The sequence below is a fragment of the Doryrhamphus excisus genome, chromosome 6, assembly GCF_030265055.1.
Source record: "Doryrhamphus excisus isolate RoL2022-K1 chromosome 6, RoL_Dexc_1.0, whole genome shotgun sequence".
In the NCBI taxonomy this organism is placed as follows: domain Eukaryota; kingdom Metazoa; phylum Chordata; class Actinopteri; order Syngnathiformes; family Syngnathidae; genus Doryrhamphus; species Doryrhamphus excisus.
This window is the reverse complement of record NC_080471.1, coordinates 20011363-20027583: the sequence shown is the minus strand read 5'-3', so window position 1 is coordinate 20027583 and position 16221 is coordinate 20011363. Positions and strand designations below refer to the sequence as shown.

Genomic DNA, 16221 nt, shown 5'->3' with positions numbered 1-16221 from the left:
CCCGCCTACCTCTCTTGCTCACCATCATGGCGGATTTTCAGCTCCACGCAGCAGGGTTAAACTATCCTTAACTCTTCAATCCTTGGCTAACATTCCATCCCGACAAGGTTCAGAGAAGCCGAAACAATGAGTGGTCTCGCATGTTTTAAAAACTGCGGTTCCGTGATGGTAACGGGAGCGAACCGAGGATTGGGACTGCAGTTGGTGGAAAGTCTGGTAACCGGAGGATTTTCACCGGGGAAGATTATAGCCACAGCCAGAGACCCCGGCAGCGCGCTGGTAAACACTACCTTTCATAGTACCCACTTACTTTACGTAACTTCTTTTATATATAATTTGTAGTTATTAAAATCATGAGATGACTTTTAATAATGCCTTTAATTATTTAATCAAAATCACAATAAAACACAGGTGCAAAGATTTTAGGTAAATAAACGGTTTCATATTAAACAACAACTATGTAAAACAATGCAACTTTGCATAACGCATGAATTTACTCTTGTTTAGTAGGCTATAATTTGTAGCAGTATTCACTAAGTGCTTAAAGAGTATTACCTAAAGCCACTTAACATTTTTTTGTGTGACTCAAGCTTGCTACAATGCAATTGTTTGAGCACAATATAGTCAATTGTGCAAAATAAGTGAACAAAAACAACATACTTTTACTTTTTAAAATCACAAAACCATTATTCCCTTAGTTTGTATGCAATTTAACACTACATAAGTGCTCTAAGTGCAATATATTAAGTTCTAAGTGAAGTATTTCTATAATGCCTCATATTAACTCACTAGCAAGATCTCGTAGTCACCAGCCAATCACAGGGCACATATAGACAAACAACCATTCACACTCACATTCATACCTATGGACAATTTGGAGTCGCCAATTAACCTAGCATGTTTTTGGAATGTGGGAGGAAACCGGAGTACCCGGAGAAAACACACGCATGCACGGGGAGAACATGCAAACTCTACACAGAGATGGCAGAGGGTGGGATTGAACCCTGGTCTGCGCGCTAACCACTCGTCCGCCGTGCAGCCCCATATTCATTCATTCATTTTCTACCGCTTTTTCCTCACGAGGGTCGCGGGGGTGCTGGAGCCTAACCCAGCTGTCTTCGGGCGAGAGGCGGAGTATACACCCTGGACTGGTCGCCAGCCAATCACAGGGCACATATAGACAAACAACCATTCACACTCACATTCATACCTATGGACAATTTGGAGTCGCCAATTAACCTAGCATGTTTTTGGAATGTGGGAGGAAACCGGAGTACCCGGAGAAAACACACGCATGCACGGGGAGAACATGCAAACTCCATACAGAGATGGCCGAGGGTGGAATTGAACCCTGGTCTGCACGCTAACCACTCGCTCAACGTGCAGCCCCATATATTTAATCTCATTTCATATTATCTGCAAACTGTATTTGTATATAATTCTGGGTAAAATTGTTGATTTGTTAATACTTGGGTTGTTTATATTGTTTAATTTGTTATATTGTGTATTTTGTACTTTGTACTGCAAACTTCCCCACTGAGGGACAAATAAAGGCATATCTTATCTTATCTTATCTTACATACAATGTATTCGAACAAGTAAACAACACACGGATATTTGTGAAAATAAATATAAAAGCGAACTAAAAAAAACTGTACTAAAGTTATTAATTGTTTGATTTATTGCTGTTGTTTTTCCTGACTAGAAACTTAATGAATTGGCGAAGAAGCATCCCCAAGTCCACATAATTACTCTGGGTAAGAGCTCATTACCATGAGGTGCCAATATGAGAGCACCAAAATACCAAATTTCCCAACCAAAGCAGCTTCATGGATACCTTGTCATCTTTCCTTTTATCTCGATTAATGGATGATGTTATTCACCCAGATGTGCAGAGTCAAGAGGGTATCCAGAAGTGTGCGGAGGAGGTGCATCAGCTGGTGCAGGAGGAAGGTCTGAACTGCCTCATAAACAACGCAGGAGTCAATGTGGTGGCTGACCTCCATACTGTTACTGCTGAGAAGATGATTGAGAACTTCCATACTAATGCTGTGGCCCCTCTAATGATCACCAAGGTAATAGTTAGCCGCTGAAAGTTGAGTCCGGCTTTGCTTAAAGTCGGAGAAAGCACTCATCTATCTCCATATTTGGTACATACAAGGGTGTGAAAAAGTGTTTGCCCCTTTTCTGATTTATTAATTTTTTCATGTTTTTCACATTTCAGGTCATCAAATTTGGATATTAGTCCATGACTGAACACAACATGCAGTTGTGAGAAAAATAAATCACACAGGGCCATGTACTGTAGGTTTGATTCTAACAGGAAGCAATATGTTAAGCTAGGAGAACACACATTTGCAAACTTAGATTCTATATGTGGCGTGCCCCAGGGGTCAACTCCGGTTTCCTCCCACATTCCAAAAACATGCTAGGTTAATTGGCGACTCCAAATTGTCCATAGGTATGAATGTGAGTGTGAATGGTTGTTTGTCTATATGTGCCCTGTGATTGGCTTGCGACCAGTCCAGTGTGTACCCCGCCTCTCGCCCGAAGACAGCTGGGATAGGCTCCAGCACCCCCGCGACCCTCGTGAGGATAAGCGGTAGAAAATGAATGAATGAATGTAGAAAAATAGGTGGCTATAGTGGTTAGCGCGTAGACCTCACAGCTAGGATACCAGGGTTCAATTCCACCCTCGGCCATCTCTATGTGGAGTTTGCATGTTCTCGCGGTGCATGCATGGGTTTTCTCCGGGTACTCCGGTTTCCTCCCACATTCCAAAAACATGCTAGGTTAATTGGCGACTCCAAATTGTCCATAGGTATGAATGTGAGTGTGAATGGTTGTTTCTCTATATGTGCCCTGTGATTGGCTGGCCACCAGTCCAGGGTGTACCCCGCTTCTCGCCAGAAGACAGCTGGGATAGGCTCCAGCACCCCCTCCAACCCTCGTGAGGATAAGCGGTAGAAAATGAATGAATGAATGTGGAAAAATCACCATGTGGCAAACCCCTTTTTCACACCACTGTATATTAGGATTATAATATAAACAAAACACAAGTGTTTTTGTTCTGTTTCTACCCATGACAGGCATTCCTTCCGCTGCTGAAGCAAGCTGCATCCAGAGCACCACGCGGTGCGGTGAGCATGAGCATCCAGAGAGCGGCTGTCGTTAACATGTCTTCTCTACTTGGCTCCATAAAGCTTGTAAGTGCAGAGCAGATGAACACCTTCAACTGGTACCCCTATCGAACATCTAAGGTTAGTCACGCTGATTTAAACACTGAATGTGACAAAATGTTGATTATAGAGACACATTTTTTGACAAATGTGTTCTTATACATTTAGAGTGCCCTCAACATGGTGAGCCGCTGTTTGGCAGTAGATCTAGAACCTGATGGCATTCTTTGTGTGGCTGTACACCCAGGCTGGGTCCGCACCGACATGGGTGGTTCTCAGGTACAGACCAAAGAAGTTAACTCACACCAGCACTTCTCACGCAGATGACAGCCTGAATAATAATAATAATAATACATGAAGTCTATTCCGGCTAGGTGCTAATAGTGTTTTGTTTTCCAGGCTCCACTGAGTCCGGAAGAGAGTGTTTCTTCTCTTTTGTCTGTTCTTGGTGGACTAAGTGAGAAAGATCACGGTTCGTTTGTGAACTACACAGGGGAGCCATTGCCTTGGTGATTCTAATTATATTTCTGAAAGGATTGCAATCTTAATGAGTGGGTTGGACAAGTTATTTGTGATTATTTTAATAGAAAAATTAGCAAAAAAAATAATCTTTTGATTTAAAAAAAATCATAAAATTTGCAAATATACTCTAATTCATTGTTGGATCAATATCACAATAGGTTAGAGTCCAGGTGTGAAATATAATTTTAAAAAATTCCAATTACTGTACTGACATCATCATTCAAATAAAACAATACCATTGTAAGACCATTGCCTGCGTTACACTTTTTGTCCAGTAGATGACTCAAAAGAGTCAATAAAGCCTCAAGAAGCTTTGCCCTTGAGTGACAGACATTTGAGTCCAGTCAGGAACAGTGTAAATAATTAAGTAAAGACTTACTGTAAGAAAGTAACAAGGCAAAGGACTTTAAACCCATTCATTGCATGTCATGAAAAACAGGTTGCAGCACATAATTACTAAATAGTCATATAGATTCACGTTTAATTAGATTTATGAAAAGATACACAGTACTGGTACTCCAGAAGGACTGTATGGTACATTAGAATACAACAAGAAAATATAGATATTTTGGAGTAAATATGATCGATCAGTACCAGGAGTCTTTTAAGGGGAAAAAAACAGTGCAGCAATCAAGTTTGGTTGAGCTTCTTAAGACATCATTAAAATCTAAACTAACTAGTTTGTCCAGAAGGGTGAGCAGGAAGTCATGCACTGTCATTTTTTGCGTGTGAAGATCTTGTAACACAGGAGTGTACCTACAGTGTCAAAGAACGAGGAACTTTTTTCAATACTTTATAGGAAAAGTACATTAATTTACTCATAATGTTATGGATTTTGAGCATGGATTGACAGCAACGGAGGAGTGAATGAGTTAAGTACCTGAAGACTATTTATGTAAGTACTCGTATGTGTGTATTTTTATAAAAAATTGCTGACATGATATATGACGTAATTTCAGCTGAATCTTTTCGTCTTTCTTAAAGTGGTTTATGGTAACTTAGCTAATGTGTGTACATTGTACAATCATGGGAAGGTGCTATTTATTTTAAAATCTTCCTTTACTTTGGTAAATAAAGTAAATGTAAATTTTGGTAAGTAAATGTTTAGTAAGTCTTGTAATGTAAGCCATTTTTTTTCTTATCATTTTGAAGTTCCTCCTACACTCCTGATCAAAACATTTTGCACTCTTGGATTAGTGATGTACGGAGTGATATACAATCACAGGGCACATATAGACAAACAACCATTCACACTCACATTCATACCTATGGACAATTTGGAGTGGCCAATTAACCTAGCATGTTTTTGGAATGTGGGAGGAAACCGGAGTACCCGGAGAAATCCCACGCATGCACGGGGAGAACATGCAAACTCCACACAGAGATGGCCGAGGGTGGAATTGAACCCTAGTCTCCTAGCTGTGATATATGTATACTGAAATATTGATACTTCCTATACCAGCTCTTAATGCTCTGAAATTAATTCTCAAGTCAATTTATTGTCTGAAATATACTGAAATTTGCCTGAGAGCATTAAATATGGGTCATTCTGTGATTTAAAAAGTGTTACTGGCATGCAAAGGAGATCCCACCTTAGTTGTTTTCCACATAGCACAGTGGAGGGGCCGCCATCATGATGCATTTTCCTTCAGTGGGCCTGCAACGTCATGACTGAAGGCCCTTGTCTGTGTGGTAAAGACTGGCTTTTTCAACAAGACAACGCTGCGGTTCACAGTCCGACAAATGACTTATTTTAGAGAAATAACATAATTTTAGGCTGCACGGCGGTCAAGTGGTTAGCGCACAGACCTCACAGCTAGGAGACCCGTGTTCGATTCCACCCTCGGGCACCCGTGCATGCATGGGTTTTCTCCAGGTACTCCGGTTTCCTCCCACATTCCAAAAACATGCTAAGTTAATTGGCGACTCCAAATTGTCCATAGGTATGAATGTGAGTGTGAATGGTTGTTTGTCTATACGTATGTGCCCTGTGATTGGCCCGAAGACAGCTGGGATAGGCTCCAGCACCCCTGCAATAAGCGGTAGAGAATGAATGAATGAATACACTCAAAACAATGTGATGAAGTTGATTTAGAACAAATAATGTATCTTTGGGCTGCATGGTGGTCAAGTGGTTAGCGTGCAGGCCTCACACCGAGGAGACCCAAGTTCAATTTCACCCTCGACCATCTCTGTGTGGAGTTTACATGCTCATTCCGGTTTCCTCCCACATTCCAAAAACATGCTAGGTTAATTGGTGACTCCGAATTGTCCATAGGTATGAATGTGAGTGTGAATGGTTGTTTGTCTATATGTGCCCTGTGATTGGCTGGAGACCAGTCCAGGGTGTACCCAGTTGATTATTTCAATCTATTTCAATTTATTACCACTTAATTGGTTCTTTGCAAGAAATTGCTTTCTCCAAAATGTAAATGCTTGCAGTTTTTCAACTGGTCTTAACATTTTGAGCAGGAGTGTATTTTTATGAGTGCCTGATTGCTAATACATAAAAAGTATGCACATACAATATTTATTATATTCTATTATTTTATAATATTAAAATATTATATTTATATTTTATTGCGTACTGCAATAAAATCTCAAAATTTGTAGTTTTATTAAAGTATGTTACTTACACTAAAAGTTATGTTCTGCCCCTGAGTCCTCACATTTGTGTTTTTCTTCATCTCCAGATCACATGGAAGTACAAAAATGATGGTGCTTCCAGCGGGCGACCTTGCCTCTGCCAGGCAGTTGACATCGGCTGCAGCTTTGAGTTTTCCCTTCTCAGCTGCAGTGAAATACAGCATCCTGGGTTTGTCAGTTTCTCTTCTCCTGGTCGCATTGGGCATTTTAGCCTGGCAGGCTTTTAAATGCTTCAAACGCCAACGCAGCACCACTGACCGCCATGAAGCAGGTGACCACAGATCATGTCCAAGCATTCCATTGAAGATGTATTTCATGTATTTGAGTAACAACAAAAAAAAATGATGATTTTGTTTGATCTTTCATGTAGTGAACGGTGAGTTGCTAAACTCGGATGTCAGATCTCAAACCAGACAATACAAAGGAATCCCAGCTATTAAGGTGAGAAGTTATTACTGGAAAATGATAAAAAAAAATATTTCTGGTGATATTGATGTCGATGTGGGGTGGGTCTGGGGCAAAGGGGGACTAAGGGTATGCCCCTCCCACACTGAAGGGCTCGCCATGGTGGGTATGTAAACTTAACAAAAACACAACACATCCACAGGTAACACGTCACATAAATGAACAACTAAGTGCTATACATAACACATACAACTGTTATTTCCAGATACCCGCAAGGCATGCCGGGTCTTCCATCTGCAACAACAATATGAACTCATTCATTCATTTTCTACCGCTTTTCCTCACGAGGGTCGCGGGGGTGCTGGAGCCTATCCCAGCTGTCTTCGGGCGAGAGGCGGGGTACACCCTGGACTGGTCGCCGGCCAATCACAGGGCACATATAGACAAACAACCATTCACACTCACATTCATACCTATGGACAATTTGGAGTCGCTAATTAACCTAGCTTGTTTTTGGAATGTGGGAGGAAACCGGAGTACCCAGAGAAAACTCCACACAGAAATGGCCGAGGGTGGAATTGAACCCTGGTCTCCTAGCTGTGAGGTCTGCGTGCTAACCACTCAACCACCGTGCAGCCCACAATATGTACTAAGAACAATAAAACATAATAATAAAACATATTTTGCAATCTAGCAAAAATGCAACAAAACATTGCAAAATGTTGAAAAAAAAAAAGAGTACCACAAGTTACCCAGTATGCCTTGTGGTGGGACTACAAGGGTGTTTTTTTTTTGGCATGGGTATTGCGTATTGATATTGTATATGTTTGTATACCCACATAGTGTTGTAGGTAGGTTACTTTTTGCATTGGTAATGGTTGCTAATGGTTTAATTTCATTTGAACATGCATCAGATTACAATTGAATGCATCATATAATCAGTTCACAGTTCCACATGTCCAAAAGGAGTAGGAAGAAGCAAAGCTTATTAAATCCTACCCCTCCATCTGGTACTTTTACAATCAGTAACTGTTACATTTGTTCACTTCCTGCTTTCCTAATATAATTTAATTTTTTGTAATTGTTTTTATAGATTAAAAAATATTATTAGTTAAAATTATTAGATTATTATTTTTTTGTATTTATTCCTTTATTCATTTTCTTTCAGTTTAAGCTTTTATACATTTTTTACATTTTTAATTTTTTACATTTTTTGTCACATACCGAAGTAGGAGGTGATATGAGCATCCAATGACATAATGGATACCATAGTAAGTGTCAATATAGTGATATATATAGTGATATATATAGCATTCATTTGAACATTTGTTATGAAGAAATATTAGACTTATCAAACAGGAAGAGAGAGCACTTACATTTTCTTGGTACAGTATTTAGTCTAGTTAAGTGGTTAATGACTCACCATTTTCCTTATATAAAATGCCACTGTATCAATAATGGCATTATGAATATTTATTTAATTCTTATAGTTTTTCTGCAGTAGATACTGTATAGAAGATATAGCTCTAAAAGAGGCTGTGCTAAATATCATGGCAAAGTGGAAACTTATGTTGACACTTCAAACTTTACCGTCTTGCTTCAGGCTACTGCGTACCGTGACTTGGAAATATTGGTTCAATAAAATTATTCATAGCAGCGGGGTGGAGCACAGCACGGGGTGACGGTGATCATGTGAGAGGCTTATGTACATGAGAATTCACCATGTTAGAAAGACAACAAGCAAAAGGGGAAGTTGTTACGACAACCAGATTGAGCAGACTCCATGACAGTAAGCAACACAAACATGAATTGGGAGTTTTTGTGATATGCAATGCAATGACTACTCAGCTTCATGATCACATCCGGGCGGCACGGCGGTCGAGTTGTTAGCGCACAGACCTCACAGCTAGGAGACCAGGGTTCAATTCCACCCTCGGCCATCTCTGTGTGGAGTTTGCATGTTCTCCCTGTGCATGCGTGGGCTTTCTCCGGGTACTCTGGTTTCCTCCCACATTCCAAAAACATGCTAGGTTAATTGGCGACTCCAAATTGCCCATAGGTATGAATGTGACTGTGAATGGTTGTTTGTCTATATGTGCCATGTGATTGGCCCGAAGACAGCTGGGATAGGCTCCAGCACCCCTGCGATAAGCGGCAGAGAATGAATGAATACACTCAAAACAATGTGATGAAGAACAAATAATGTATCTTTGGGCTGCATGGTGGACAAGTGGTTAGCGTGCAGGACTCACAGCTATGATACCCAAGTTCAATTCCACCCTCGGCCATCTCTGTGTGGAGTTTACATGCTCATTCTGGTTACCTCCCACATTCCAAAAACATGCTAGGTTAATTGGCGACTCCAAATTGTCCATAGGTATGAATGTGAGTGTGAATGGTTGTTTGTCTATATGTGCCCTGTGATTGGCTGGCGACCAGTCCAGGGTGTACCCCGCCTCTCGCCCGAAGACAGCTGAGATAGGCTCCAGCACCCCTCCCCTGCGACCCTTGTGAGGAAAAGCAGTAGAAAATGAATGAATGATCACATCCATGAGTGTTTTATTCTGAAAAGAAAACACTTTAGAATTCAGAGATGGTTTTATTCACGTTTGTGTCAAAGCTGTAGCCAAAAAAAGACGCATTGAGCAGGCAAAGCTCTCTGTGTGCACACATAGTAATGAGCATATTTGTTTAAACAAAGGACTGCTAAGACATGCCAAAACCAATAATAAAAGTTGAATGTGTGTGCACACTTTGCAGGTGGAGGATGTTGATGCAGACATCTTATCTCGGAACTCCTTGGGACCCGACCAGGAAGCAGCGGATGATAAAGTCTGTAACAGTAAACCACATTTTATACTCAATTTGTTTATTATGATTATTATTATTTTGCCCTGTTTAAAACAATTGCAATTGTTTTAAATTGGACCTTGTAGTGCGTTACCATAGCAACGCACAGTGTACAGCCATAAAGTATATTTTATTTTCATCCATCTATGGTAATGGTAATGGTTTTATTTCATTTGAACATGCATCAGATTACAATTGAATGCATCACATAATCAGTTCACAGTTCCACATGTCCAAAAGGAGTAGGAAGAAGCAAAGCTTATTAAATCCTACCCCTCCATCTGGTACTTTTACCATCAGTAACTGTTACATTTGTTCACTTCCTGCTTTCCCAATATAGTTTAAGATTCGTCAATCTCCTCCACCAGGTTAAAGGATTTCTCCACTACTCCGTCTACTTTGACCAGCAGCAGCGCCAGCTTGTGGTTACAGTCTTGGAGGTCGAGGGGCTTCAGCAACAAAGTCAGATCAGCAGCCTCCAGCTTTTTGTCCAACTGAAGCTCCTGTGGAAAGGATCTGAGAAGGGGGAGCGTTGCATTGAAGATGGGGTAATTTGTGAAATATACTATACTAGACACTAGCACAAGGCAGCTAATAATGCCTGTAATGGGATTCCTCTATTTTGTCATATAGCCCTCTAAAAAAACAAAATCCTCCAATAACACTCGATTTACATGCCGTGAGTAGCCGGAGAAAACCCACGCATGCACAGGGAGAACATGCAAACTCCACACAGAGATGGCCGACGGTGGAATAACAGAAAAGCTTGATATAAATTGTTGGGCCTGCACGGCGGACAAGTGGTTAGCACGCAGACCACACAGCTAGGAGACCCGAATTCAATCCCACCCTCAGCCATCTCTGTGTGGAGTTTGCATGTTCTCCCCGTGCATGCGTGGGTTTTCTCCAGGTACTCTGGTTTCCTCCCACATTCCAAAAACATGCTAGGTTAATTGGCGACTCCAAATTGTCCATAGGTATGAATGTGAGTGTGAATGGTTGTTTGTCTATATGTGCCCTGTGATTGGCTGGCGACCAGTCCAGGGTGTACCCCACCTCTCGCCTGAAGACAGCTGGGATAGACTCCAGCACCCCCGCGACCCTCGTGAGGATACGCGGTAGAAAATGAATGAATGAATGTAAACACATGGGGCTGCACGGCGGACGAGTGATTAGCATGCAGGCCTCACAGCTAGAAGACCCGAGTTCAATTCCTCGGCCATCTCTGTGTGGAGTTTTCATGTTCTCCCCGTGCATGGGAGGGTTTCTCCGGTTTTTCCTCCCACATTCCAAAAACATGCTAGGTTAATTAGCGACTCCAAATTGTCCATAGGTATGAATGTGAGTGTGAATGGTTGTTTGTCTATATGTGCCCTGTGAATGGCTGGCCACCAGTCCAGGGTGTACCCTGCCTCTCGCCTGAAGACAGCTAGGATAGGCTCCAGCACCCCCAACCCAAATATAATCAAATATACACACCTGTCATGCCACTTATTCTGGTCATAACAGTAAAAAAAGTCATATTTCATTGTTGAAATGTTGATTAATCATGGTTAATTACCTTTAAAAAACAATAAAAAAAATAAAAAAAAAACTTTTGACAGCTCTAAAAAAAATAACAAACTTTATTTAATGAAATCTTTCACTTTCCTGTGTCTTTTTCTGTCCATTAAACAAATTTTGAAACTCATTTAACTTCAAAATTTGGCCAGAATATGATTATTTTTTGGGCTTAAAAGGATGTAAATGTTTCTTCTCCAACTACCAAACCGCAGCCTTGTACTAAAGCTACTATGGATTACTACTCTGATCCTATTAGGAAGGAGGGACACCATCAGCCCTATGCACCGTGCTGCAGGACTTCCAGACTCGCATTGTGAAAGGAACCTGTAACCCCTTGTTTGGAGACCAGTTCAGCTGTATTCTGCGTGATGAAAAGGAGCTGAATCACATTCACCTCAGGATGGAGGTTCTGTATCCAAACACATTACAGTAAATTCTTTCAGTTATGACCAGAGAAAACATTTCTTGCTGTAGTTTGCTCCGTTCAGCAGGTTTTAATACAGGTCAAAGCAGTAATACACTGAAAACTATAACCTAAAAATGTTCATATTTGTATGACTTTGCATATTATTCACTTTAATACCATAACAAGTGTAACATATGTGTATATGACCTCTTTTTGTCTGTTTCTGTCAGGTAAGAGACTATGATAAATACTCCAGACACACAGCATTGGGAGAGGTGAGGACATCCCTGGGGCAATTCAATATTTCTTACCCTCTGGAGCTGAAGGGAAAACTTCACAGTCCCAGGAAGGTAAAAAAAAATAGACTACATTGGCTCCCTGCCTGCTTCTTTTACTGTTTTTTAAATATCTTAACAGCCTTGCACCTTCTTATTTATCTGATCTGCTTTTACCATATCAACCCCCGTGGACCCTGCGGTTCTCCGGCACTGGCCTTTTAACAATACCAGAACCCAGAACAAAAACCCACGGTGAGGCAGCATTTAGCCACTCTGGCCCCCACCTGTGGAACAGCCTGCCAGAGAACCTCAGGACTGCGGAGACTGTTGATATTTTTAAAAGAAGATTAATGTCACGCCCTGTGTGGGTTCCCACGTGGGCTTTGGTTTCTGTTTTGCACTCTTATTTTGTATCGGACTTCCTGTTTTCCCGTGTCTGCCTTAGTTGCCCTAATCACCCACACCTGTCCCTAATTTCAGTGTGTATTTAGTTCAGGTGTGTGCTTCTCATTATAGTTTGTCCTTCTGCTACCTGAGTTGCCTTTTTCCTCCTGCTGCTGCAATTATAGCTAAAATAAATATTTTTACCTGCATTCGGTCCTGCTCTCTGCATCCTGGGGTCGCACCACAACACAGACATGCCGAACCGTGACAATTAAAGACACACCTTTTTTAATCAGGCTTTTTAACTAATATTTTCATTCTTCATTCATTCATTTTCTACCGCTTATCCTCACGAGGGTCACGGGGGTGCTGGAGCTATGCCAGCTGTCTTCGGGCGAGAGGCGGGGTACACCCTGGACTGGTCGCCAGCCAATCACAGGGCACATATAGACAAACAACCATTCACACTCACATTCATACCTATGGACAATTTGGAGTCGCCAATTAACCTAGCATGTTTTTGGAATGTGGGAGGAAACCGGAGTACCCGGAAAAAACCCACGCATGCACGGGGAGAACATGCAAACTCCACACAGAGATGGCCGAGGGTGGAATTGAACCCTGGTCTCCTAGCTGTGAGGTCTGCGCGCTAACCATTATAGACCGCCGTGCCACCCCCAACTAATATTTTAAACTTAAAAAAAATTCTTTTTAGTCCTATTTTATGCTTTTAGTCTTTAGCTTTTAACTCCAGTGTTTCCTCAGGGGGGGTCCTCCACACTGGGGGCTGTGTCGGGTCTGCTGATGGGGGTGCTGTCCTTGGGTCCCTTCGACCCGGACGGCTGGGGGTTCCTCCCTTTTAATGTGGGGGTCCGCCTGTCTGTCGGAGTCAGGGGGCCCGGGTGCTGGTCCCCCAATGGCATGGCCCCAAAGGTGGCGTTTCCTTGATTCTCAGTGCAATGCCATGTCTCCCTACTGTGTGTGATTGTGTGTGTGGAGGGATGGAGGGAGGGGCTTTCTTTGTAATTTTCTTTTTAATTGTGGAAATTGTTTTTAATTCTGTAAAGCACTTTGTGTTGCATGTCCTTGCAGGAAAAGTGCTCTACAAATAAAGTTGATTTGATTTGAATACTTGAACCGTAATTAAAAGGTATTCTTTCTACAGGGTAGATCGAAGTTGAATTTAAACAAAGGTTAATGTTTAATTGCAATGTCTTTTGTGTTTATTCTCTTAACCGATAGGATCTTGTAGGTGAGGTGCTTTTGTCACTTAAGTTACTCCCAACTTCTCAGAGACTTGAGGTTGGAGTGTTAAAGGTTCGAACGGTCCACAAGGAGCCCCACGTGGATGCAGGTTAATATCACACATCTGCACAAAAAAAACTGAGTCCATGTTTGATCGTTTAATTTCTCATTTCTTTATGTTGCACAGCCTTGTATGCAAGGATCACTGTGCAGTGCAACCGCTGCAAGTTGAAGTACCAGAAAACCTCCGCGATGGAACATGGGACGATGACCGTTTTTAATGAGGTTCTTGTATTCTCCTTGCCAGATTTTGATCTACAACAGTGTAAAATTATGGTCTCTATTTTTGAGACTCACTCAAGTAGGAAGCCATCCAAACATCTTATCGGACAGTTGGTGGTGAAGAAAGACAAACATTCAGAAGACAAGCACTGGGGTCTTATGATCCGCTCGGCTCGTCAGCCAATAGCGATGTGGCATGCTCTTCTTATCTGAGTAACTGGCTCAACTTCTTGTGAGTAAGTTATTTTTAAAATGAGTAAATAATGTAGTCCATACTCAAGTCTACAATAATTCATCCATTCATTTTCTATGCTATTTATGCTCACTAGTGTTGTGGGAGTATGCTGGAGCTTATCCCAGCTGAGCAGGGTAGACTCCAATCCAATCCAATCCAAGACAATATGAAATGGGTTATGTCTTATTTGACAAGCCTGTGCTGCCATCTAGGGGCTTAAGGGTTTTTATTACTTATTCTACACTGGAATCAATATTAATATTTTGATGTTATTTGCTGTTTTGCATCACATTGTGCACTTTACATATTTTCAGTTTTGCTGATGGAACTGTAACATTACAGAATCCTTAATATATTACACTATGTGTCACATGATCACTAAAAATGCATATTAAAATCAATTCAAGGAACTCATACCTTACCTGTGCATGTCCAGTTTTTAGAAGTTGTGTTGACACCATTTTTTTTATAAATGGAAAAAGAGAAATATGCACAAGGCTGAATATTATGACTGTAGAGACGAGACAGGCAAAGACACCAAATGTGAGCTGCCATTTTGACACTTAGCTAGCTTACTTTTGACATGGGACCCACTTATTATGTCTATTGTATGTATATTTTTTAATAAACCCACAACCCTCACCATTGATATATAATGTGAGGTGCATATTAACCATGTTACAGCAATATTTAAATTTTTATTCTTAACATTATTTCGCCAAATGAGCTGTCATTTTGACACTTAGCTAGCTTACTTTTGACACCTGCTAGCTGGCGCACGTATGGGACCCACTTATTATGTCTATTGTATTTATATTTTTTAATAAACCCACAACCCTCACCATTGATATATAATGTGAGGTGCATATTAACCATGTTACAGCAATATTTTAATTTTTATTCTTAACATTATTTCGCCGAATGAGCTGCCATTTTGACACTTAGCTAGCTTACTTTTGACACTTAGCTAGCTATTAGCCAGCTAGCAACTAGCTTCAACACAGACATGTTGACACCATTTTTTTCGTAAAAATGGAAAGAGAGAAATATGCACAAGGCTGAATATTATGGCTGTAGAGACAAGACAGGCAAAGACACCAAATGTGCCCACTTGATGGACAGCGGGGTTTACACACTATTGCAGGAACCCGAGTACATGTGTGTGTATTCACTTACTAATTCACATTTGTTCAGCAGCTATTTCCAGCTCCTTTTTTATTGGAGACAGGTGTGGGAACGCTTAGTCAGCAGTTCATTAGAAGGCTGACCCAGAAGTTTGGTAAGTTTTCTTCTTGTGTGAGAAGCGTCATTTCAGTTTGAATTTAAGTTTAAGTCTGAAGTACATTGGAAACTCTGAAGTCAATTTTAAATTAAATTAAATTTCATCTCACTCTATGCAAGTAAATTGCCTGTGTCAAAGCGGGCTGCAGAGTGGACAAGTGGTTAGCATGTTAGGCTCACAGTTGGAGCATCTTTGTGTGATTATCCATCCATTTTTTATGGTGCTTATCTCCACTTGGGTGCTGGATGCTGGATCCTATCACATGGCAGTTAGGTTCATACAACCTGGACTGGAGGCGGCACGGCGGTTGAGTGGTTAGCTCGCAGACCTCACAGCTAGGAGACCAGGGTTCAACTCCACCCTTGGCCATCTCTGTGTGGAGTTTGCATGTTCTCCCGGGATTTAACAGATCCCGGGAGAACAAGATGATAACATGGGGGAATCTATATCACCATGCTAACATAGGCATAGACATGTTTATAACGCACCTTAATATTTAATTGCTCATTTTGTGTAAAATATAGTGGTCGGGATGGCTACATTTTTGAGCGGAAATCGAATAATATGACTAAACACTTTGCTCTCATTTAGGGATATAGGAAAATATTAGAAAAAGTAAAATGTAAATAAATAAAACACTAAACTCTCAAACAGATCAGCAAAGCATGCTGGGAAGCATATGGGACCCACTTGTGTTTATTGTTTTTATTTTTTTTTATAAACCCACAACCCTCACCATTGATATATAATGTGAGGTGCATATTAACCATGTTACAGCAATATTTTTATTTTTATTCTTAACATTATTACGCCGAATGAGCTGCCATTTTGACACTTAGCTAGCTTACTTTTGACACCTGCTAGCTGGCGCACTTATGGGACCCACTTATTATGTCTATTGTATTATTTTGTTTATAAACCACAACCCTCACCATTGATATATA

General features: G+C 41.0%; 2 protein-coding genes across 2 annotated transcripts; both read left to right on the top strand.

Moving 5' to 3' along the window:
• LOC131131637 (C-signal-like) lies at positions 1-3952 on the top strand. The gene is made up of 6 exons (XM_058076509.1): positions 1-279; positions 1706-1757; positions 1888-2075; positions 3090-3260; positions 3348-3458; positions 3579-3952. The coding sequence occupies exons 1-6, from the start codon at positions 127-129 to the stop codon at positions 3690-3692; spliced, it is 789 nt and encodes a 262-aa protein (XP_057932492.1). The 5' UTR covers positions 1-126; the 3' UTR covers positions 3693-3952.
• A 144-nt stretch (positions 3953-4096) lies between these two features.
• Positions 4097-14912, top strand: syt19 (synaptotagmin XIX). Its single transcript, XM_058076507.1, has 9 exons — positions 4097-4596; positions 6395-6618; positions 6718-6788; positions 9513-9584; positions 9971-10150; positions 11422-11571; positions 11802-11921; positions 13476-13587; positions 13666-14912. The coding sequence occupies exons 2-9, from the start codon at positions 6414-6416 to the stop codon at positions 13971-13973; spliced, it is 1218 nt and encodes a 405-aa protein (XP_057932490.1). The 5' UTR covers positions 4097-4596; positions 6395-6413; the 3' UTR covers positions 13974-14912.
• Positions 14913-16221: the final 1309 nt, after the last annotated feature.